The sequence below is a fragment of the Artemia sp. Qi Xiang Cuo genome, chromosome 16 (genome assembly GCF_049724085.1).
Source record: "Artemia sp. Qi Xiang Cuo chromosome 16, ASM4972408v1, whole genome shotgun sequence".
Taxonomy (NCBI): Eukaryota; Metazoa; Arthropoda; class Branchiopoda; order Anostraca; family Artemiidae; genus Artemia; species Artemia sp. Qi Xiang Cuo.
The window spans coordinates 53,519,482-53,545,473 of NC_142809.1; the positions used below are offsets into that span (position 1 = coordinate 53,519,482).

The 25,992-nt window shown below is 37.1% G+C and overlaps 1 protein-coding gene across 1 annotated transcript; it reads left to right on the plus strand.

Annotated features, from left to right (window-relative positions):
• The first annotated feature begins 6,777 nt into the window (after positions 1-6,777).
• LOC148943096 (retinal homeobox protein Rx1-like) lies at positions 6,778-25,899 on the plus strand. The gene is made up of 3 exons (XM_089102203.1): positions 6,778-7,015; positions 14,500-14,750; positions 25,184-25,899. The coding sequence occupies exons 1-3, from the start codon at positions 6,778-6,780 to the stop codon at positions 25,652-25,654; spliced, it is 960 nt and encodes a 319-aa protein (XP_088958329.1). The 3' UTR covers positions 25,655-25,899.
• Positions 25,900-25,992: the final 93 nt, after the last annotated feature.

Here is a 25,992-nt window from a genome sequence, read left to right on the forward strand (position 1 = left end):
AACACGCACAAACGAAAGGCTAAGAAACCTAGCTCATAAAAGCCTGAAATAGCAAACTACTCATCCCAAACTATTGGTTTCAGACAGCATTCACCTAGGAAATACTAGGAAACCTTAGCTCAGAAAAGCCTGAAGTAGCAAACTACACATCCCAAATCATAGGTTTCAGACAATACACATCAACGAAAGACGGGTGCTCGGGGAGAGCCTTTGAGGATCTGGGGGTTCCTTGAGGGTCGGTGGTCCTTTGGGGGTGCGGGGGGGCAGTTGGGGAGCGGTGGAGGGCCTTTGGGACCCCGTTGGTCCTTTGGGAGCTCGATGGGCCTTTGGGGACCGGCGGAGGACCCTTGGGGCTCCGGGTGGGGCGTTGGGGCTCTGGGTGGACCTTTGGGTGGGCGGTGGGTCATTTGGGGAGCGGTGGAGGGCCTTTGAGACCCGAGTGGTCCTTGGGGAGCTCAAGGGGCCTTTGGGGACCGGAGGAGGCCCCTTGGGGCCCAGGGAGGGTCATTTGGGCACAGGGAGGGCCGTTGGGGGTCCGGAGGGGCCGTTGGGGCGCGTTGGAGGGTCTTTGGGCCCCCGTCGGTCGGTTGGAAGCTCGCTGGGCCTTTGGGGACCGGCGGAGGGCCTTTGGAGGCACATGGAGAGCCTTTGGAGCACAGGGAGGGCCTTTGGGGGTCCGGGGAGCCCTTGAACACTGATTGGGCCCTTTGGGGCCCGGTGGGTCCGTTGGGGGTCTGGGTGACCCTTGAGGACCTGGGGAGGACCTTTGGGGGTCCGGTGGGTCCCGTTGGTGGTCCGGTGGTCCCTTTGGGAGCCCGGTGGTCCGGTGGGGGCCAGGTGCGGGCCTGGGGGGGACCCGTGCGTCCTGCGGGAGCCGGGGGGCCCGGGGAGGCCCGGCGGCGTCCTTTGGGGGGGGGGTCGAGCAATCGGGTCCCTGGGGGAGCCCTTGGAGCCCGGGGAGGGCCTTTGGGGATCGGTGGAGGGCTTTTGGGGGTCTGTTGGACCTTTGGGGACCGGTGCGGGCCGGTGGGGGGCTGGGGTATGGTCTTTTTGGGGGCGGGGTCCGTTGGGGTGCCTGGGGGCCGTTGGGGGACGGGTTGAGGGCCTTGGGGGACCGGGGGGGGGGGGTCATTGGGACGCCCAGATAACGTTTTAGGCCGGGGGGGGTCCGGGGGGGTGGGGGTAGGGGGGTCGTAACCGTTGGGGTTGGGGTAGAGGACCTCACAACACTGTTCAATTGAAACTTGTGTATTATAACGACCACACTCAAATTCTCTTCCAAAATCTCTTCAAAAATCACCTTTTAAAATGTCTCTATCTGTTTCGCCGAAATAGTTCCATAACCTGTCTAAAACGCTTTCGCCCAAATAATCCCTAAACGCAAATTAAGCGTGTTCCATTGTTATTGGCATCTGTGTACTAATGCATTTCAAATTAATATGAAACCTTCTCGCACGCTAAAACAATTCATCACTAAGATGTTTCTTACCTTATTGTTTCCCTGGCCTTTGGTTATTAATATCTTTTGGAATTCGACCAGTAGAACTGTTTCCGTGGCAAAGACATTAATGAGTTTGGATCTATTCCTGGAGAAATGTTTCTAGGCGAAAATTTTTAAAGTCTGATAGATGATGTCATTGATTGATTGATCTGTCAAGAAAGGGAAATTAATTTGTTGTTTCTAAGGGGAATTATTGATTCACGATAGGTGAAATGAGGTCGACAGCACAGGTATTCAGACTCGTGACAGCATCACTTGGTTTATGGTTTTCTCAGTGAGAAAGTTCCTGTTTTTTCAAATTCTCACTGACAAAAACCATAAAACATAAAAAAATGTGAGAAAATTCCTGTTTTTCAAATTCTCACTGATAAAATCCATAAAACATACATAAATTGCTGTTGACATCCATAAATGTGACAAAGTTTCTGTTTTTCCATTCTCACTGACAAAAACCATAAAACATACATAAATTGCTGTTGACATCCATGAAAGTGAGAAAGTTTCTGTTTTTCAAATTCTCACTGAGAAAACCATAAAACAGACATGAATTGCTGTTGACATCCTTAAATGTGACAAAGTTCCTGTTTTTCAAATTCTCACTGACAAAAACCATTAAAACAGACATAAATGTGAGAAAATTCATGTTTTTCAAATTCTCACTGACAAAAACCATAAAACATCCATAATTTTATGTTGACATCCGAGAAAAACATCAAATAAATCTAACAACACACATATCCATCCATGAAAACAACCATAAATGTGACAAAATTCATGGTTTTTCAAGTGAGAAAATTCCTGTTTTTTCATTCTCACTGAGAAAACCATAAACCACGTGGTGCTGTTCGGATCAATAGGGTCATCTCTACTAATAGCTATCTTAAAATTTTTATTGGATGTATTTTGTGAAAAAGGGTTGGGGGGGGGGGGGAAGCTGGTTACCCTCCAATATCTTATGACGCTGAAAATTTGAACTAGAACTTTCAAGTTCCAATCAAATGAGCCCTCTCTGAAGTTTATACGAGCATTCCTTCCATATGAACCATATATGCCCCCAGGGTATAACTTATAACCCTTGCCCCTGAAGACTCTGGGGGGAGTGTCCTGGTCAAACATATAATTTCCAGAACTTTCAAATATGTTGAACAAAATGGCTATATCAAACTCTTGATTGGATGTGTTTGGGGAAAAGGTGGGTGTGAGAGGGGGGCTAGTTCACCTCCAATCGCTTTCGACTATTAAAAAGGGCACTAGCCCTTTGATTTTCCAATCGAATGAGCCTGTGGGGAAGTGTCCTCCTCAAAAACGTATTTTCTATCTGGAAATCAACTACGCTGAACAGAATGGCTATCTCAAAATTTCGATTGAATTTGTTTGGGGGAATGATGGTCGGGGGGGGGGGGCTAGTTGCCCTCCAATCACTTTCGAATATTAAAGAGGGCACTAGCCCTTTGAATTTGCATTCGATTGAGCCTGTTTTGAAGTTTTTACGACAACGCCTTATATAAAAACCTTATATGCCCCCAGGGCATAACTTAACACCCTTGCCCTGATGGTTGTGGGGGAGTGTCCTCCTCAAATACATATTTTCTATCTGGAAATCAACTACGCTGAAAAAAATGGCTATCTCAAAATTTTGATTGGATGTGTTTGGGGTAATGATGGGCGTTGGGGGGGGGGCGAGTTGCCCTCCAATAAATTTCGACTATTAAAAAGGGCACTAGAACTCTCGATTTCCAATTGAATGAGCCCCCTTTTAAGTTTCTACGACGACCCCTTCCGTATGAAGTGCCTCTGGGGATAAAAAAATAAATTATAATGATAAAACACTGGCGCCGTATGGCCTTTACTATAGGCAACGCTATAGCGTTGCCTCTGATGGATACGGAACACCAAACGTTAAAAAAGTAAAGGTGGCAGGGGCTTGCCCTTAATCTTCAACAGGATATTTTTCTTCAAGCGGTAACGAAGGTAGGTTACTATTTAGCAAAGACGGTAATCGGTGAATTTAAAAATATTAAACAATATATGTTAAACACATCTTATATATCAAATAAACATAAAATTAGGTTGGCAGTCCTCCTTTCGAGCCCGTCCAGTGGTGCTGGCTCAAGTCACCAGTGGGTTCTCAGCGACCGGTGTGCATAGCGCGTATATATTTTGCTGAAATTCAACTAGCGCTGTCATAATTTTTACCGAATCAACGCTAATTCAATAGACATAGACATATAAATAGAAATTTTTATTTTACAAAAAAAAAACATACAATAAACATCACAAATACATAGACAACCACATTAAGATTAAAAAAAAATCCTGTTGGTGGCTGTATCTTATAACCGCCCTTTAATCAAAAATAAATAAAAACAATAATAATTATTAATAAATTCTTATTTTTTCAAAAAAAAGAAGGTAAGGAAAAAAAAGTCAAGAAAACAATTTAAATTGTCATACTCTAACCATCCTCCCACTCCTCTCCCTTCCCTCTTCCTCCTCCCAATCTCCAAAAATTATCCTCCTTTTTCAACAAAAAAATTCTTTAACTTTTTCTTAAATGAAATTAAGTTATCGGCCGCTCTAATACTATCCGGGAGACCATTCCATACCTAAACACCTATGTTCCGTAAAGCAAAATGAAATGTATTATTATATATTAATTAATATATTAATTTAAAATATACCTCTTAACCTAGACCAATTTTACGTTTTGACAAAAACAAAATCAACCTGATAACACAAACAATCAACCTGATAACACGGGGGAGACGGGGAGTCATTTGGGGGAGACAAGAGGGGGCACTTGCCCCCCCCCACCCCAATAATTTAGAGAAAAGAATTACTATATAGCCCATACCCCTTGAGCCTCTGGATGTAGACCTCTCTTGCCGCCCCCCCCAAATAAATATGCTGAAGCTACTCCCCTGAACCCAAACCCCCAAATGACAATTATGGTCGGGAAAAAAGATGATAACACAAATTAAAACTCAATTAGTGAACATTTTTCAATTGAACAACCCAATTTATTCAGTTTAAAGTTCATGTCACAGAGTTGGGGTGAGTGACCAAAATTTTTTTGAACCCCCCTGCCCAAACAAATTACTCGATACAGCCCTGATTACAAGACATACTAATTTCTTTAATTGCATTTCTTTTCCTTTTTTTACCTCTGCTCAAGGTCGTATCTAGGGGGGTCAGGTGGTTGAAACCCCTCCCCCCCCCCTAAAATGTTTGTCCGACTCGTAAAAACGTAACAAAAATGAATATAACAAATTTCTTATGCATTTTTAAAAGTTTTTTGTAGAAACCAAAAAAAAAATCTTTTGTACCCCACCCCACCCCCCCCCCCAAAAAAAATTGTGATAAACCCTGTCTCTGCTTTACATTGAGTCGAGGATAGAAGGATCGCTCTGTCCAAGACAGCACGACAGGCACATTCATCTCTACCTTTTTATTTAATAATATAGGTATGCTCACTAGAATAACTTCAACTATTTTATAATCTGTGAAAGATAGCTTAAAAGCAAAATAACTTGGTTGGACTCACAAAATTTAACGTTACATCTGAAGGAACTAAGACATTTAATAAAAATATAAGTGGTAGGCTACTTGTACGAAATTTGGGCTATATATTTGTCCATTGGGGGGAGGGGTTTGGGTAAAGTATAGCGGGTCTTCATTCCTAACGTGTTAGGTGCAATTATTCTGCATATTATGTAGTAAGAATTGTTTTCTAACTTGACAATGTCCAAATACTTTTTACACCCCCTCTCCCTAATGTACAAATTGTGCAAATATATAGCCAAAATCATATATTTTCCGTTTATTCTGTCACTTCTCTTTGTCTTGTCTCACGCTAAGCTGAAAGAAACTAACAAAAACTGGCTCCGTAATGCGTAAATGAATAAACAACTTGAGCGGTAGGGGGTATTTCGTACATGTACCATATAAATTTTAATGGTCAAAACAATGCCCAAATCAAACTTTATTTAAATTTTTAAGATCTGTTGCCACTGCTGGGCAACGCTGCCCTGTCATGGTGGGAGTAATGCTTAACTCATGTTAAACGCATATTATACGCCTACTCTCTGGTTCGTGTGGGATGAATACAGTTGCATGCTGAGGTTTATTTTCCTGTTTAATATTCTGTCGCCTACAATATCAAAACCTATGAAATTATCCACTATTTTCTATATTTTTCGAATAACTACAGTAGGTTTTCAAATTTTACCCCAGGCTCAAAAGATTTCCAAGTGAGCACGCATAACTTGACGTTTTCTCTATAAACTACATCCAACTTCCGAAAATGAATAACATTTTGCTCTAGTTCATTTATGGTCCAAATTTGTAATTCATTTGACCAGTTTTAGCCAAACTTGCTTAGTGACACGGCTGAGACATGATTGGCAATTCGGGATATCTTAATCAAAAATGAGTCGAGAAAAGCAAAAGCACTCCCATCCTAGATTTTTAAAATGCTTCTTTCGTACCTTCATTAGAAAAATTGACCCCCTCCTCACAAATTTTCATGAATTGGTACCACAAGGCTGGGTGCCTTTTATTTTTCCCAAATTTTACATTTTAATGGTTCCTTTAAATTATGAGATTTTATGTTTTGTTTATTCATTATCTCACGCTGAAGACAGATATTGGACGTAAAGCCGCAATATTCGTTTAAGTTTAATTCTAGTATCTGACTACCAAGTCCATATCCAGAGGGAATAGGTAGGGGTTTGAACTTCAACCACTCCCCGAAATTTTTATCTGACTTGCAAAAACGTTAAAATGTATATAAACAGATCTTTGATGTATTTTTTGTACCCCCCCCCCCTCGTCCCGAAAAAATTCTGGATACGGCCTTGCTAACTGCATGGAAAGTTTCCATTGCCATAACTCTTTTTTCTACTAATTTATTGGGATTACTAGTAATTCTCTAGCAGATTATCGAATTTATAAGGACATGGACTCGCTGTGACATTCGAGTATTACCAAAACCGTTGTCTATTCCAATCTTATTAACTCAGAATAGCAAATTACTAAAACAATCTCATGGATGATCAAACCTACTTACTAACGGATATCAATTTGTCTGTCAATTCTAACCTCCTCAATAAAGCCAACAATTATCACTCACAATTCCCACCTTAAAGAATAATGCCTCTTAGGAGGGCGCTTTCCTATTGGTCCATTCTCATTTATTAGCCACGCCTCTCAGCTTGATTTTGAGAATGAATCATCTTAAGGGGAAACACTTCTTGTGAGTGTCAGTTTGATTGAAAATGCCAGAGTTTGAACAAATGGAGAAACAGTCCCTACATGAAGATAAGAATCAAGGGAATAGTGAGGTCTATCCCCAGTTGAAAGTTAAGCAAGATATGTTGGCTCAGCCCCAGTTCGCTGGGTATTCTATAGACGCTATATTGGGTTTCAGAGACCATCTTGTTCAACGTCGTATATTTAGTGAAAATAATTGTAAGAACGAAGAAACGTGCGAAGAAGATAAAGATAGTGTAGCAGGTACTTTACGTCAATTTTTTAACGGATAAGAAGTGTATCAGGGGCATATTTGAAAGAAATTCTAAAAACTATACAATCATGAATACTTTACCTGTCTCATTCCTAAAGGCCAGGGCCGGATAAAGGGCGATTGGAACTAATCAGATCCAGCATTTGAAATAGTCCCACATTACCATCAAAATGAGCAAAAAAAAAAATTTGAAATTTAATGTAGAAATTTTTGAATTTAAAAAAAAAATTTGAAATTTAATGTGAAATTCAAAAAATTGAAATTTTTTGAAGATAGGGGATAAATTATAATTTATTCAAATAATTGGAAAATATTTATCTTAAGTTTGCATTCCTGGATGAGATTTATTAATGTGTTTGTTATTATATAATATATACTTTATGATATAGAAAACCGATACCAGTAAAAACTTAGGGTCACATTTACTGAATTTAATCGGGATAGTCCTATATTAGAGAGATTTTGCACTGCATATGTGAACTATTTGACGTATTTAAACTACTATGCAGACATATTTTTATTTAAACATTGAATACATAGAGAGGGCCCAACAAAAAAATCCAATCGGGCCCTTCATCTGTGCCCTTTTCCCCTTACTCTTACCTGCACCTTTACCCTTAAAGGTTTAACATTTACGTAGACCATCCCCCTTTCTCCGAGATAAAAATTAGTTTATAATTTACGACGACAAAAATAAATTGTTCCTTATGACCGTAATAAATATATGCCGACCAAGGCCGTATCCAGAAAGGGGACGGCTCACGGGGTTGGACCTGACCCCCCTCCCATTCAATTTTTGTCCGATTCGTAGAAACGTAAAAAAACATAAATAATAAATTCCCTTTTTTTTAGTTTTTTTGCATCCCCCCCCCCTGAAGAAAAACAGCCTCCAAAAACAAAAATCCTGGATACGCACTTGACGCTGTCAGCAGTGTTTTCTTAAAACAATCTGAAAAGTTTGTAGAATGTTGAATTAGTTTGCACCCTGAAAGTAAAATACTATTGTATTTATCATTTAATGCGCTTTCGAAACATTATAGTGTATATAATAGTAAATAATAGTATATATGATACATAATAATATATACATTAATTATATACATAATAATAGCCACTATCGTTGCAATAGCGTCCTAGTTTGTGTGAGGTTTTGCCTTCCATTAAGTACCCCCCCCCCCGCACACCGACGAAAAAAACTAGTATGTGTCCCAGCTTAGAATTAATTTTAAAACTAGATTGTATTGTTTAGCGTAACTGTAACTAAGTGAAAATTATCATTCCCAAATCATCGTGATAGAAAAGTTAACTTTCTATAACATTGCTCTTGTGAGCATTCAGTCTTGAAGCACTGAAATAAATAAGGTTTGAGAGGCGCAGCACTACAGCATATACCAGATGAGTAGAGGGTTGTATTTTAACTCTGTTTAACACAAAGAGTAGAGGGTTGAGAGGCGCGGCAGCACCCCATATACCAGATGACTTGTTTCTTTTTTATGACTAAATTTCGGTCTTCACTCGCATTTGAGACAATCTTTTCATTTATTTCATTTAAGTTTATTTAACGTCAAATTTAGGGCTATCCTAAATGTGAAAAGGGTTGTAGCCCCCATCAAGCCCCCGCTCTTTACGCTCAGTGTCTGACTTTTATATCATAGTAATCCAATATTTAAAGTTACCTGTTCGTTAAAACCACCGTTTTCGCAATAAGAGGGGAGCAGTCCCCCCACACCCATAGTACACGCTTAACTCAAATATACAAGGGCGGATCCAGGATTTTTTTAGGGGGGGGACAAAATAGGTTGATTCGATAGACTTTCGTTAGGAGCAAGTTTAATTAACGCAAGCTTGCGTCAATTAAGTAAATTACACTACTTTAGACTACGTTAGGGGGGCTCGCGCCCCCTCGCCCTCCCCCTGGATCCGCTACTGCAAATATATACCTCAACTAAAGGGAAGTAGGGGGAAATCTTCCCAATACTGATCTAAATAGTTACTAATAGACAGTTTAAAAATCTAGGTTTGAAAATGCATTTTTTGAGGCTTCAGCCCTACCCCACCAATATGATCCAATCACCTTACCTCTAATAGCTGATGCGAAACTACATCCTAGGTACCTGTGTTTTACATGATTAAATAAAAAAAACAAGTTTTTTAAACTGAAAGTAAGGAGCGACATTAAAACTTAAAACGAACAGAAATTATTCCGTATATGAAAGGGGCTGTCCCCTCCTCAACGCCTCGCTCTTTACGCTAAAGTTTGACTCTGTCTCACAACTTTATTCTTTAAAACAATAAAACACTTTAGCATAAAGAGCGAAGCGTTGAGGAGGGGACAGCCCCTTTCATACACGGAATAATTTCTGTTCGTTTTAAGTTTTAATGTCGCTCCTTACTTTCAGTTTAAAAAACTTGTTTTTTTTAATTAATTTCTGATCGTTTTTTAGTTAATGCAGGGGATGTTTCCCCCTCTTTAAAAAATCGAGTAAATTTTCTCAGGCTCGTAGCCTTTGATGAGTAATACTAAACTTAATAAAATTTATATATTTAGAATCAGCATTATAAACACATTCTTTTGATACATTTATTGCCATCAAAAGTCCGTTTTTAAAAGTTTCGATTACTATTGAGCCGTATCGCTTGTTTTTTCATTGTTTTTTTTTATTACGTATATGTTATTACGTATATGAGGGGGTTCTCCCCTTAGTCAATACCACGCTCTTTACGTTAAAAGTTAAAAAAAAATTTTATTCACAAACCCCTGAATCACAAAGGCCGTTTAATTAGAATAGATAGCTCTTTTGATAAACAAAAAATCGTGAAGAAAGGAAACGAGGACAATTAACAGCCAGTGAAAAAATTGAAAAATTATGCAAATATTTCGGTCAAGACCTCCGCTTGACCGTCCTCAGTGCAGAATAAAACTGATAAAAATTTAAAAACCAAACCTTAAAATAAAAACACCAAACTAAAATTGGACGACCCTTTCCTAGTAACGGTGAAAGGGAAAGGGTCGTCCAATTTTAGTTTGGTGTTTTTATTTTAAGGTTTGGTTTTTATATTTTTATCAGTTTTATTCTGCACTGAGGACGGTCAAGCGGAGGTCTTGACCGAAATATTTGCATAATTTTTCAATTTTTTCACTGGCTGTTAATTGTCCTCGTTTCCTTTCTTCACGATTTTTTGTTTATCATGATTAGCCAGTGTGGTCTCAGAAATTATTTATAGCTCTTTTGAAAGCACTAAAAAAAAACTGTAGCGTAAAGAGCGAGGTATTGACTTTGGGGAGAACCCCCTCACATACGTTATAATTTCTGTTAGTTTTAAGTTCTAATATTCCTTCTTACATTTCAGTTGAAAAAACTTGTTTTTTTTTATTTAATTTCTGATCGTTTTTTAAATAATGCTTGGAAATCCGGCGCCCCCTTCATAGAAATTTCCCTTACCCCAAAGAAACATCCGCCACGGACATATTCTCAAGATTAACCCCCTCGGATAGCCCCCCCCCCCTCCAGAAAAAATCCATCCTGAAAATGGCTGTATACTTCCCAATAACCAAAAAATAATGCTGGCAAGTCCGGCGCCCCCTTCATGGCAATTTCCCTTCCCCAAAGAAAACTTACTTTATGAACAGATCCTCCAACATAACCCCCGACCCACCCTTCCCACCCCCAACCAGAAAAAAAAACACCAGAAAACATAAGTATACTTCCCAATAAACAATACTATATGTTAACATTGGGTAAAGTTCATAACTTTTAGCCCTCCCTCTGGGAACTTCGGGGAATTAAGTCATCCTAAAAGACATATTTATCATATTTTCGACCCTGCTGAACAAAATGGCTATCTCAAAATGTTGATCGGGTGACTTTGGGAAAAAATGAGCGTGGGAGGGGGCCTAGTTGCCCTCCATTTTTTTTGGTTACTTAAAAAGGGAACTAGAACTTTTAATTTCCGTTCCAATGAGCCCTCCCACGATAATCTAGGACCACTGGGTCGATACGATCACCCCTGGGAAAAAAAAACAAAACAAACAAACAAACACACAAACAAATAAACACGCATCTGTGATCTTTCTTCTGGCAAAAAATGTAAAATTCCACATTTTTGTAGATAGGAGCTTGAAACCTCTACAGTAGGGTTCTCTGATACACTGAATATGATGGTGTTATTTTTATTAAAGTTCTATAACATTTCGGGGGTCTTTCCGTCTTTTTTTGAAAATCAGCCAAATTTTCTCAGGCGCGTAACTGTTGATGGGTAGCACTAAACTTGATGAAATTTATATATTTGAAATCAGCATTGAAATCTGATTCTTTTGATATATCTATTGGTATCAAAAACCCGTTTTCTAGAGTTTCGGTTACCATTGAGCCGGGTCGCTCCTTACTTACAGTTCGTTACCACGAACTGTTTGATTACAGTTCGTTACCACGAACTGTTTGATACAAAATCGAGAATTTGGATCTACGGATCAAACAATCAGCGATTTATGCCTATCAGCATATGAAGAAAATTAGCTTAGGCTCAGTGGAAATTTACGTTGTAGGTATGTTTTATAGTGATGGTGTATTATGCGGGCCCACGAAAGAAATCAAGTTTGGTTAACGCTAATGAAATAAAATAAAATAGAATGCATATATAATAGTTTATAAGCAAATTTGGGCTATATATTTGCACATTGGGGGTGGGGAGTAGGGGTGGGGGGTAAAGCATAGCATATATTAAATACGTAACCTAACCTAACCTAGGTACCTTTTACCCCCCTAAACTCCAAAAAACAATCCTTTAAATGTTGTAAGTTGTAACTCATTGAGAAACCACGGCTTTGCAATCATTTATCTATAGCTGTCTCTCAAAAAGCCCGTTTGACGGGTTTCTTGACTGGTTTCCTTGATACAGTATATAGCGGTGGGCCCGCATAATGCACCAGTACCTAGTTTGTTAAATATTTAATATATAGAGATGGTATTTTGGGTGGTGTAGGTATTTAATATAAAGCGTTCTGTGCGGCCCCCATACCATGATTTTTTGTTGTAGTTTTCATAATTTTGTTACTAAATAATTACATCTTCATCAGATTTTTGTGTGTTTCTTTAGGAATAACCTAACTTCACTTCTCGAGTGTGTACCATATAATACAAAAGTACCACATCCTGTAGCATAACGGCATAAGGGTTGGGATCGTTTTAAACCGTCTACAATGACCGTTAATTCCCTAAATTACATATTTGTTTATAGACGAAAACACCAGCGCGCACTTCGTATTAAGGGGCAAAATGGTGGAAATTGGCGTTTTGCTGCGGCGCAGCCTGTCTTTTTTTAGCTTTAAAGAATACTTAACTTTAAATTTCATCCAAATGGCCCTAATCCCAAAAATTTACAACTACGAATTCAGTATAATCGCCCCCCGGAGAAAAAAAAGTACATCTGTATACTCCAAAAATGTTGAAGCCCAAGAAGTGAAAAAAGTGAAAGTCTGCTTTCTTATGTGGCGCTCAAAATTCTTCTCAGCATTGCGGCAGAAAACTTGCAATAATAGTAGTACGAATATCTGTGAAGTATATTAACTGCACATCTAAAATTCTTATAATATCACTCAGTTTTCTAAAATCTCTGTCTTTTTCATATAGGCAATACTTTACGGATAGTTTAATTTTTATCTGCAAGTTTTCAAAGCAAATGCTGGTAATATACCCTCTCGACTCTTCATGTGAGAAAATTGGGCATTTTTGTTGAAAAGATATAGAGAGGTGAGAAGTAAAACCTACATTTAATACCCTATTTTAAAAAAACTCATGTTGACTTCTTCGGTTTCAAAGCCTAAGTTTGATAGACAATGATCTTCTTTTAAGGTTTATCATTCATACCTAAATCCCTAGATTTGAGCAAGAATTAATATAATGAAAATATATTTCTTTTTTGGTGGAAGTAACGAGCAAAGTTGAAACTAAAAAATAACAAAATTTACTGCTTCGCAGTTTATGCAAGTTATATCTGCAAAACTAGCTCAAATAAAGTGACTCCTGACGTATCCCTATATTTGCGGAATTTCGAAGGACTTGTGTTTTACTTAATAATGAGGTTGCTTGAGATTTCAGGGAATTTAAATTATGCACCAAAACTTGTCGATATTACGAACGGTCTAATACTGTTGAGAGCCTTATATGTTAGTCTTTCATTTTGTGCAGGCTACTGATGGACTTTTCTACTTCTAAAAATGTATCCTGTTTTCCGTAACTTTTGTGTTTTCAGTATAGGGCTAACTTTTTTTAATTCTATAAATGACTCAGATATTTTCCTATATTTATAGTATTTTGAAGGACTAGTGCTTTACTTAATACTGAGCTTTTTTGAGTTTTTAGAGAATTCATATTATGTAGCAAAAAAAGGGCCGTATCTAGGGGGAGAGTGATTTTTTTCTAAGGAGTATTTATTTAAAAAAAACTCAAAAATCCATCAAAATGTGTTATTATACATTCTTACTACATTTTTACGAGTCAAATAAACATTTTTTTTTGGGGGGGGGGGGGTTCATTAAAATCTTTTAATTCTGTGATTTGCTCCGAGATCGTACTTTATTTTTGACTAACTCACCTGTCTACTTCGGTTTTAATAACCTTACCCCCTTTCCCAAGTAAACTCCTCCTTACATGCCTAAATTAGACCTCTTTTCGTAGAAGTTGCCGGAATTAAGACTATTTAACGAATTTTCCTCTCTGATTTAATGAAATAGGCTATCTCACCCCGGCTTTAAGAGTGTATTTAAGAAGTTCCAATATGTAATAAAACACACAAACCGACTATAAAACGGTAAAATATATCAATGTGAGCAAGTATTGAACATTTTCCGTTATACATATACCACTGTAAATTAGCTATGCAGAAGAGAACATACTGTAAAGAAATATAGGCGGTTATCTTTGGTGACTATCACCGGGCTTAGAAGGGGGTCCTTTAGTTGACTCTGCAAAATTTGAATAGCAAGGTTTCCAGTTGTCACCTGATTTTAAAATACAAAATCTCAAAAAAAGGTAAAAAGTGGACACATACGAAGAATTTTGATTCGCTCTCAGCATTAGCCTTAGTCAAGTGGAGGGAGGAGTAAAAAAAAAAGAATTATTTAAAGAAAAAACGTGGCAAGAGGATATTTAATGAAACATTGAAAAGAAAGAATACGCTTATTTTTCGCAAATTATTTGCCAATTTATAGATTGCATAATTTTTATGATTGTTTACACGATCCAAAGATCTTATTCACTTTTTTTCGGTAGAAGATGTGTTTGATGTGAGAACAATCTGACATTTTGTCTCCTTTCCCATTTTTTGTAGTTACATTTATATTTTGTAACATTCGAACCAATTTTTCATAATATTCAGCCTTTAATTGTTACCCAGAATATAATTAAATATCGTACTTTTTATTACATGTGTGTAGATTAAATTGCTTAAATTAACCATCTGTATTCCTCTTTAGTTTCTCCACATAGATCAGTACATTCTCCTGATTTAACCCAACCTGACTGTTCGTTATCAGATTGCGAATCTTTAGCAGACAATAGCCCCAATGATTCTAAGCAAGTGAAGAAACATCGAAGGAATCGCACAACATTCACAACATATCAGCTTCATGAACTCGAAAGAGCTTTCGAAAAATCGCATTATCCTGACGTTTATAGTAGAGAGGAGTTGGCGATGAAAGTTCAATTGCCAGAAGTAAGAGTTCAGGTTGGTCATAAATATTTTGTTATTCTTTTGAAAATGTTCAAGCACTCTTATCAAAGAGCAGTTCTTGATTTCTTTCGGACGTCCAAAAATTCTTTTTAAACCAGACGTTATGAGTGTTTACCCCTTAGAAATCTGTAATTCCCTAAGAAAATACTCTATAAATGGTTTCAGCTTAAACGTTCACTCCTGCATTCCTACAAAATGACAAAAAAAGAAAATATTTCATCTTCCAAGCGACGCAAATTATCAACAGTCAATAATTTTGGCAGAGGCAATACCTCTTTTTGATCAAATATTCATACTAAATTGATTAGCGAAGTCAGTTTTTTCGTGTTTCTTTCAAACAGTTCGTAGTGACTAACTGTAAGTAAGGAGCGATGCGGCTCAATAGTAACCAAAACTCTGTGAAACAGAGTTTTGATAACAAAATATGCATCAAGAGAATGGAATTTTGATGCTTATTCAAAATATGTAAAGCTCATTGGTACTCATCCAAAGTTACGACCCTGAAAAAATTTGTCTAATTTTTGAAAAAGGGGGAAAAACCCCTCCAAACATCAATCGATCTTAACAAAAATCACTCCTCCAGATTCAGCATACCAAATAACTCTACTGTAGAGGTTTCTAGCTCCTATGTACAAAAATGTGGAATTTTGCTTTTTTTTTTTTTTTTTAGAAGAAAGATCACGAATGCGTCTTTATTTGTATTTTTCCCAGGGGTGATCATCTCGAAGCAGTGGTCGTAGACGATCAGGAGAGGGCTCATTTGATCGGAAATACAAAGTTCTAGTGCCTTTTAAGTAATCAAAAATATTGGAGGGCAGCTAGCCCCCCTCCCATGCTCATTTTCCCCAAAGTCACCTGATCAAAATTTTGAGATAGCTATTTTTTTCAGAATAGTGGAAAAAATCTAATAATTATTTCTTTGAGGATGACTTAACCCCCCACAGTCCCAGGGAAAGGGCAGCAAGTTATGAACTTTGCCCATTGCTATTTTGCCCTTTTACCTTTATTGTACATTCACTATCGAATCACTTTGTTTTACCTTTACCTTAATCTTGCGTGGTGGCAAGAGCTTTAGGATTGATTTAACCTCACTGCAAGGCCATATTCAGAGAGGGGGTACCGAATTTAACCCCCCCCCCCTCAGAGTTCTGTCTGGCTCGTAAAAATGCAACAAATATGCATATATGCAAATTTTTTGATGTGTTTTTTTAAGTTTTTTCTACCTCCATCCCCGAACAAAACTCCTTAAACAGCATTGCCTCATTATGAGATTTATTATTATCTTGCGAAAAGACCACCAATTTTTTTGTCATAGTTTTGTTTTTCGACGTGACTATATGTATGTATGTGTGTATTTATTTCCGAAAAAAGCCATCGGGCCATAGGAAAAAAAACAGAACTTAAACATAACAAAAAAACACAAACAAATTAAAAAGAAAAAACGTACTTATATATGAATCTCCACGAAAATATTTATAAAGAGATACATCTTTCAGGATTTATCAGCCCTTCATCAACATACTTAGCCAAATTCCTTAATGCCATTTTAACTCGTGACCCTACAATCCCTTCCACCCATCTTCTATCTGTCAACACTGACGAAAAACAGTCATTTCTCAGATCCGCCAATTCTTTACAATTCCCCCAAAAATTAGAAATATCCTCATCATCTTCCCCACACATCGGACAAGAGACTGGGTTAACACTATGACCCCTAAATTTTCTCTCCCTTTCCCTAATATCAATTGACCCTTCCCTTAAATTCAAAATCCATTTTATTTCTTCCCCTTTCAACCCCAACTTTAAATAAACTTTTTCCCCCTACTCAGAGATCCCGAGGCCTCGTTTCGAGCCTGATCACCTATATGAAGTCTCATCAGCTCAGTCGGTGCATGTTTAGCAGTCGCAGGGATCTAGATTAGGCTTCAAGACTAGAACAAATATCAAATTTAAGTCGAATTTATTGTTTCATAGGAGCATCAAATCTCTTAAAGTATCCTAAATCATGTAATAAAACATTTCAATTTGAAAATATCACGCTAACGATTATGAAGATAGCAACACGGGAACAAAAACAACTGACGCAGAATTTGGGGATTTACAGAGGATACGAACCAATAAAAAATATACTATCACAGGATAAATCCGTAGCGATGACCAATATAGCTAGTCATTAAGCGACTAATCCTCTACAAACATGCTAACACGAATGTGAAAAGAAATCTTCCCCTCTCCTTTTGATAAATCACGGACTAGAAAGCACAAATCAAATTTGTCTGTATGAAGAAATTATTTTAGAAAGGTATTGGGAGTCTTGTTTCCCAGAACCCTGATAAAGCGCATGGAAAAGTTTGGAAAAGTCAAAACTTTTGTGTAATTATCATAATCTTACCGTAAACTTGCCATTAATGTGACGTCAATAAAGCTACAAACTTTACGTAAACGTGCCAAAATTGAGGTTACTGAAACTGTCCAAATCGTGTCAATTTTGACAGTAAATACATTATAAACACATTTTAAACGGAAACCATTTTCTGGATATAATAACCTATATTTTATTTGTAAAAATAATATATGGCCTATACACATAGATATTTCTTCCAGAAAATGGTATTTGCACTTCAAAGTCCAAATAGGCATTATGGTAACTTCTGTTAGCATTGTCATTGAAGGCTACTTAAAAATGGTGTCAGAAAAAAAAGGCCAATTTTTTTTTCGGGAAACCTCTCTGTTGATAGAATTTGCTTCATGGCTTTGTCATAGTGAAGGGCAATGCTGTTGGTTAGAAGCTAATATACTTATTGCAACCTTGCAATCCGCTCAATAGTCGGTAATAACATGCTTATTTGCTCTGGGACACAGATTTGGAAAGTTCCAATGGTAGTCCCTTTCAATGCCAGTGGTATCAATTCAAAAACTATAGGGGAGGATTGGGGCAACTGTAACTTTCAAGACCTAGGGGGGGGGGGGTAAATTTAGTCTTTTCATTTTTCAATAAAAATACAAAAAAGGCATTATTAAATTTTAAAAAAAAAATTAAAACTTAGGGTACTTGTTAAGAATCCAGAAACACACGGGAAAGTGCATCGGAAAAGACCGAGATGCTTAATGAAAAACAGATTTCCGCTAGATGTGAGATATTACTCACTCCGTGACAAAGATTTAAAGTTTAGTTTTTTGGGGTTGAAGGGGCAAAAAAGGTACCTAGGTTAGGTTAGGTTACGTATCTAATATATGTTGTGTTTTACCCCCACCCCACCTAATGTGCAAATATATAGCCCACATTTGTTTCTTAATTATTATATTTTCATCCCATTTTGTATTATTTCATTAGCATTAACGAAACTTCACTTCTTGTGAGTTTCTGGATTCTTAACAAGTACCAAACTTAGTTTTTGAAATCTCAGGGGGAGGGCACAATTGGAAAGGGGACATGTCTGTTTCCCCCTCCCAATTGATGCCACTGTTCGGCGTAATTTTTATGTCGTAGTTGCTTTTATCAAATGCATTGATCTGAAGGTGTCGAGCATGAGCTCAGTTTTCAGCAATTTTCGATCCGGCCATGACATTTTCAGTTTTATTTATAGGTTTGTCTAAAATCTTGACTTTGATGTATGATAGTTAAGATATGTTATTTAAATAAATTATATACAACTGCTAATGCTGATAATTCATCATATTTTCAAGTGAACATAGACCATCACAGCTGCGTACGCTTCTCCTTCACCTCCACTGTTCAGAGCTTTCTTTTTACTCCATCCCGAGGAGTTGATATTGCCGTGAAATGTGTTCTTGTGACCTCCTCCTGTTCCATCCAAGGACGCTCTGCTTTTCTTCAGCACAAACATGATTATGCATAGAAACTCACAACTTTAGAAGCTGTCCCTTGTTATTTTCCTTTTTTTAGAAAAAAATTACTATTTTTCCAAAACAGCTTTGTGCCGTGTAGCAGTATATCGTCAGAGCCTGCGAGATTCTTGTACATTTTTTTGGCTTTTTTTTAAACTAATGTACTACCTAAAAATTTTCTAAAAAAATGTCTCGAATTCTCAGTTTTCAGTTTTACTACTGATGACGGTCACTGCAAATATGACCGAAATATCTGGTATTTTTGTGAATTTCTACCACTGTTATCATCATCACTGTCTATTAAAAGGATTTTATCCCCATTTGAACTTTTATTTATTGTCTCAAATGAACAGTACAAAATAAGAGCCTACTCTAATTAAGAGGATTTTGCAACTGAATTTTTGGATTGCCAAAACTGGCCTTAATCGAAAGTTGGGGTTTGATAAAGTACTTCTTTAAATATTGAGTAGGGTAGCATGAAACTCAAGTTGATCGTTTTAAAGAAAGAACGTATTTCTCAGTATTATTTTTGATACGTTGTACACATCTGCTCGATTAAATAACTGATTTAAAAAGACAGATGGCTGAATAAGACAATACGAACATAACAAGCTTTTCATAGTGATGAACTCAAAACTCAATTTTGCGGAATCAAGAGCCCACTTTTAACCCCTTTCATTCCCTTTTATTCAATTATCCCATTTGGTTTTGCATTAAATTCCTATCCGAAAATCATAGACTTTTCTAAATAGTATTCCATCTTCAAGTAGTGGTGAAAAAATTTGATGTCAAATAAAAAGAAGAAGACTGAAATTGAATTTGAAATGAATTTGTTGAAATTATCAAATTCATATAGGCTTTAACTAAAATTCTTAGGCTTTAATGAAAGGTTAATAAATGTTTGTTTTCATTTGACCCAACTGGATTATTTTGACCGAACAGGACCAGGATCGAATTTAAGGCTTTGACGATTCTAGGCCCAGGAGTCTTTGCCGCTCTGTTTTTGTAAGATTTTCGGGGAAATCCCAGAAAACTCGGGGACAGTGGAAGCACTGAACAGAGCGCAACTAACGGGGCAAAAGTAATGAAAGGGAGAGGTGATACCGAACTCTCAGCTGCCATTCTTGGGAGACATCTGACAGTTTGTAAGTGGCCACGGAATTCCTGTTTTGTTTTAAAATCACTTTTCTACGAACAGGCAGCGCTGTGGCGGAGGGCACTTTGACTATAAATCACATCAGTCCATTTTTTCTTAAGAAAAAAATTACTCAGTGATAATTTTTTGTACCCCCTAGTATTGTGACCCCCCTAGACCCGGGCCTAGTGGGTCTATTGGTAAATCCTGGCCCAAACAGGACCTCATAATTCAGTGAATTTTCTTATTTTCTTGTTCATGAATCAGGAGTAAAAAAACAAAACATCAGCAGAACAAAAGGCACAAGGCGGCCCCGTGTCACCCTGTTCTACAGACTTATTAAAAAAAAAAAAAAAATGAGTACAACATAAAAGTACAAATACTTAGGTAAAAGCAAGGTAGAATTTGCATCTTTTTGATTTTTATCATTAAGACATGCCTTTTTAATGCCCCGTACGGTTGATACCACTGAGCCAAGTTAGAATTGTGTGTTTTATTGTGTGTGTACGGTATACTTTGCTTCGGCTTGGTTTTCGGTGGGTAGTCAGTTTTAGCGTGGCTGGGTGTCATTCTTCAGTTAGTGTGGGTGTGTATTTGTCTGGTTTGTTTGTTGTTTGTTTTTCTTTCTCAATGCAGTCCCGGTCAAACAGCCTTGCGAGGGTTGATCATGTATGTGCTCTAATTGTTTATTGCTCATTATTGATCGTAGATTCTATTTGAACAAATATCTACCCATCTACCCGTATAATTTTGGGTTCAAAGTAAAAAATGCAGAATATTGAATAACAATATCTTGCACGTTAAATAGTTAAGAGGTGTTGAACTTGTTCATCATGAACCTCGATACGCAAATTAACACATCTCAACATGCTTCCGAAGACTTGTTCCAGTTCGATGTGAGTAATTTCCACAACGGTACCACGGATATTTGTACTATGAATGAATTCTTAAAACACTCGCTATTTGTCAACAGACAACCCCAAAAAACGCTTAGAGGAGCCTTTGCATCATAGCTGCAACTTACAAAGCAGCTAACTCCGGCCCATAGTAACCAAAAATGAACAATTATAGGCATTTTGTGTGCAGTTTTAACGTCCTAGTTTATTTATCAGATTTCAAGGTGAGCATGGTTGACGCCTCTTGCGAACTAATGGATGTCCATGATTTTATATTATTTTGTATTTGTGACTTTTAAATGAAAATTATAATTAATTTAGTAATTTGCTTTTTGGAATTACTTGCACCTTTATATTCAAAACAACGCTTCTTCTCTACTTCTGTTCTGCATTTGAATCAATAAAAATTAGATGAGGAGCATTATAAGGAGACAAAACGATAGGAAATCTTTTCTTAAGCTAATGATTTTCGATGGGCATGTTTCATAGCTCTTGTACTTAACTCAATTTCGTAATTCTAATGAATTGATTATGGAATAGAAAAGCCTTGTTTTTCACAGTTGTATACAATCGTTCATGGTGATGAACTGTGAGTAAAAAGCAAGAAAGGCCCAAAAAAGCATAGCAAAACTTATTTTTTGAACTGGCTAAGAATTGGCGAGAGGTTCAATCCTAAACACCGTCTTTAGAGGAGGTGCTACTGCTTTTGGACTCTTTTTAGCTAATGATCAATTAGGCAAACATTTACTAAGCTACTAATTTTCTATGGCCTTCATTAAACTACTTTGACTTACTTATTTGGAATAAACATAAAAAAAAGTTTTTTTAGGCATTTAGCCAAGTGGGGAAAGTCCGTAGTTATATATAGTCTGTTAGAACATATACCCTCAGATGAAAACACAAGCAAATAGGTAAATTTTTCGTTATTCATAAAATTGACTTATGAATAAATTAAACATACCGCTCGATGCCTTTTTTTGTGCTCTTTCGAAATATGATAATCATTTTTGTCGGAAATGAATTTTACCCCCCTCCCCCCATCCTTATATATACCAATTCAGGGTATATATTTGCATATTAGGGGGGGGGGAGTTTAAACCTACCTTTGATTTACATCAGAAATAAGATTTACCCCCACCCCCCTAACGTTCAAATACATACCCTGAATTGGTTTATATAGGGATGGGGGTAAAATTCATTTCCGACTAAAATGATTATTATATTTTGAAAGAGCATAAAAAAAGGAATCCAGAGGTATTTATTTTATTCGTAAGTCAATAATATGAATAACGAAAAATTTCCCAGCAAGTTAAGACACGTGTTCTTTAAAAATAAATAATGGGCATTTTTCTGATTAATGCTTGGCCATCCAAGTGGAGGGGGTGGTAAACAGGGTAAGATTTTTATCTTTTCCCCTCATATGACTGAAAAAAAACCCTCCGTGCTTGAAAAATAATTTAGCTGTGAATCTTCATTTTAATCTTGCATGTTGTTTATTGCTTGGACTTGACCAATTGGCCTTCCAAAAAGATTGTTTAATATTTGATTTTAAGCTTATTAATTCCTTGAGCTTTTCAAAAGTCAAGCTGATACAACATAATTGTCGCTTAATGTCGGTACATCAAACCGTCAAAGGTGTCAAACCGTCAAAACCGTCAACCGGTACATAAAAAAAAGGCATCCAGGGGTATAACGAAAAATTTACCAGCAAGTTAAGACACGTGTTCTTTAAAAATGAATAATGGACATTTTTCTGATTAATGCTTGGCCATCCAAGTGGAGGGGGTGGCAAACAGGGTAAGATTTTCATCTTTTCCCTTCATTTGACTGAAAAAACAAAACGGGCAAATTTCGTAACCCCCTCTCGTGCTTGAAAAATAATTTAGCTGTGAATCTTCATTTTAATCTTGCATGTTGTTTATTGCTTGGACTTGACCAATTGGCCTTCCAAAAGGATTGTTTAATATTTGATTTTAAGCTTATTAATTCCTTGAGCTTCTCAAAAGTCAAGCTGATACAACATAATTGTCGCTTAATGTCGGTACATCAAACCGTCAAAGGTGCATAGATTTTCAACCCTCGCGCTCAGATTGTATCAGCCCACTTACCATCCATTAACGTATCAATAGTATTTCTTTTGCAACAATTCACAATCGGTCCCTATTAGCTTGATGCAGTTTCCAAAAGGTTTATGTTTCCATTTAACTGAGAAGAGGGGGAATAACAAGCTTGGTGATTGGCTATCCCAAATTCAATAAAGATTTGGTGTTGATAAGTTTGAAGTTTCTCTTATGGTGAATTCGTATAAAACTGTGATTTAAAGGAACATCTAAAGAACGAAATTCTATGCTCTCTAATATTCCTGTTTATTTGCGTAATATATAGATAGGAATAAAACTGAAAGTTTGCAAATGAGGCTGCAACTTTCAGAAACACAAGAAGAAGCAGAAAAAAGAAAAGAAAAATACAGCCTTGGACTTTACAGTCCCTACCGGCGGTGCTGATCTCCGTTTCTTGGCCTTTCAGCCAGGAAGTGCAATGGGGGGTTGGGGGCCAACCATCCTGTGCTTTCACACAACCTTCCTGTTTACCTTCCCCAGATTTCTCCAGGTACCCATTTAAAGCTGGGTCGTCTCTGGCTAAGCTTACAGTCACGCCACTGACCCCCGTCCCAAAGATAAAAAAGGAGAACAAAGATAAAACGAAGTAAATCACAAACGGTGAAAAAAAGAGAGAAGAAAGCAAATATTTCCGTCGAGATTTCCACTCAACCGTCCTCGGTGCGGACTGCGGATAATCAGGAGTTGGGTTCTTTTTGACACCTACCACACTAAAAATCATATAGGTACTGATGTCAGCAGAGTCACCGAGAGCCAATATAGAGCTCTGGGACAAATTTCTTTGTGCCCTTCCCTCTATATCCTTTTCAACTCATTTTATTTTTAAAGAATGAAATTTCTGATATAAATTTTCCCACAAGCAGAAATAGGATACAAACTCAATAGATTATTCAATACACAAACACAAACAATAACAATACACAAACAATAATACACTGTGCTTGGCCCCCCCCCTCCCAAGACTCCTTGGCCTGAAATTAGGGGAGTATACGGATCACAAACTCAGAGAACAATAGCCAATTACTTACTGAGATAAAAAAAGAAGAAAAAAAATAGTAAAAAAAAGAACAAATCAAACATCAATAAAGCATAACATAATTCATTTCTCTGCATATTATTCTCAAATCAAAAAAGTGCCCTTAATACCCTTTAGCCCTTCATACCCTGTAACCCTGTAGCCTTCTATGAACCAGCAGCTCAGGGTAATTTTCCCTGGCAGTAATCGCTTTTGTGTTTTATCAAAATAGGGTTAATAAACATCTGATATTATATACCAAGATAATGAAATCAACTAGAATAACTACAGAGACATTTGCAAACTTGCCCCCTCTCCCTGTGTTAGTACCTTTTCATGGTACTACTAACCTCATAAATTTTCTATCCTGTCTTTTCGCCCTGATATCGTCCCGTCTCTTGCTGGTGTAATAAAGAAGTGAAACAAAAATCTAAAAAAAAAGAAATAAGAAATAAATAAAGAAATATAAGTTTGTTAACCGGGTATTTAATCAAAGACGTAGAAGCCCCATCTTGGGCGAGGGGGAGGAAGAATCGTGCAAAAGTTTTAAAAAAAAGCTATTTTATCTATAAATGAACAAACTTGAAGCCCTAGCCCAAGTTTTTTTTTCAGAAACTTTTTTAAATAAACTCGGGGCTATGGTCCATGAAATTGGGATTGCAAACCAACTTAAATTAAAATGAAAAGGAAATACAGCTAAGGTACACATCAAGCAGAATCCGATATTGATAAAATAATGAGATTAAGGTTAAAAAATCACTGATGACATCATCGTATAAGATGATGATTTCATCTTCATATCACCTTATGATAAGATGTTAATCAGATGCGATCTTATGATAAGCTCGAAGTTGTAAAGTAGATTGTTGTAAAAATCTTAAGGCTAAAAAAGTGTAAAAAAATCCCTGCAAACAAAAAAACTGTCAACATCGTTTATTTTTGCAACAGAAATTGCAAAATGTTTTCAACACAAAAGTACATTTTTTTGGCTTTAGAATCTCAATGAAGGATTTGGTAAAATACATTGCTAATATACAACCTCGAGCTAAGGCTGATAAATACAAAATATGTATTTGATATATCTCATAAAACTTTAGGTTGTAGAAAATATTATGCGTTTTTATATATGTTTTTATATACGTTATATGATTTTATATGTGTTATGTTTTATAAATGTTTTTTAATATGTTTTTTATATAATTTTTTATGTAAATAATATACGTTGCATAAATACTATACGTATTTATACGTTTATTATTACGACAAAAATTGTAAAACGTGGTAAATACGAAAGAGCTCGTTTTGGCTTCAAAATTCCAAAGAAGAGCGATTTCAAATTATTAACTGTTGATGCACGATCTCGCACATAAAAAAAAAAAAAAAGTGTTTAAATTTTATTCTTTCTTTTCTAGGTTTGGTTTCAGAACAGACGAGCAAAATGGAGACGCCAAGAGAAGATGGAAGCATCACACCAACTAAGAAAGCTTCAACACGATCTAACTGGAATGTCGAGCGTACTCAACGCAAGAACTCTACCAAACGGCATCCCCATAGGTCTAGAATCTTGGTTATCTCCTCCTCTCCTTGCTTCCTCCCTTCCTGGCTTTCTGGCACACCCACAAGCTGGCTACCCAAGTTACATTGCATCAGGGCCATCTTTAGGCCTTCCTCAAGGATTTAACGGGCTATCAAGTCTTATGGGATCAAGTTTTGGTCAATTTGGGCACAATATTGGCAACCCTGGATCACTACCTTCAACGTCTATTGCAGAAGTGAAAGAAGCGGTGTTTAATGAAGAAATACAAAACTCTAGTCTGAATGCTCTTCGACTACGAGCGAAAGAGCATATGGATACAATAGCTAAAGAGCTTAAAACAACTTAATAGTTTGTTTCAGAAATTGTAGTTGTGAATGATAGTCAAAGCTTTACCAGCACATGAGCAAATAAGGAACATTGTTGAATTCTGAATGAATTGATGGGTAATCTCAGTGAAGCATTCTCCTTCTAAACTAACTACAAAAATCACAAAACTTCGTTTTTATCAAGTATAACTTCACTAAATGCTTTTTCTAGTCATATATTATCAAGGCCGTATCCAGGGGGGGGGGGGGAGGTAGAGGGTTTGACCCCCCCCCTGAAATGTTTGTCTGACTCGTAAAAACACAACACAAATGAATATAAAAAAATTGATGTATTTTTAAAAAAATTTTTACCCCCTCC

Bases quoted from the DNA above. Each gene is read 5' to 3' on its own strand.
- LOC148943096 (XM_089102203.1), top strand. From the start codon at position 6,778: ATGCCAGAGTTTGAACAAATGGAGAAACAGTCCCTACATGAAGATAAG. The intron at 7,016-14,499 runs GTACTTTACGTC...ATTCCTCTTTAG, and splicing joins AGATAAAGATAGTGTAGCAG to TTTCTCCACATAGATCAGTA. The intron at 14,751-25,183 runs GTTGGTCATAAA...TTTCTTTTCTAG, and splicing joins TGCCAGAAGTAAGAGTTCAG to GTTTGGTTTCAGAACAGACG.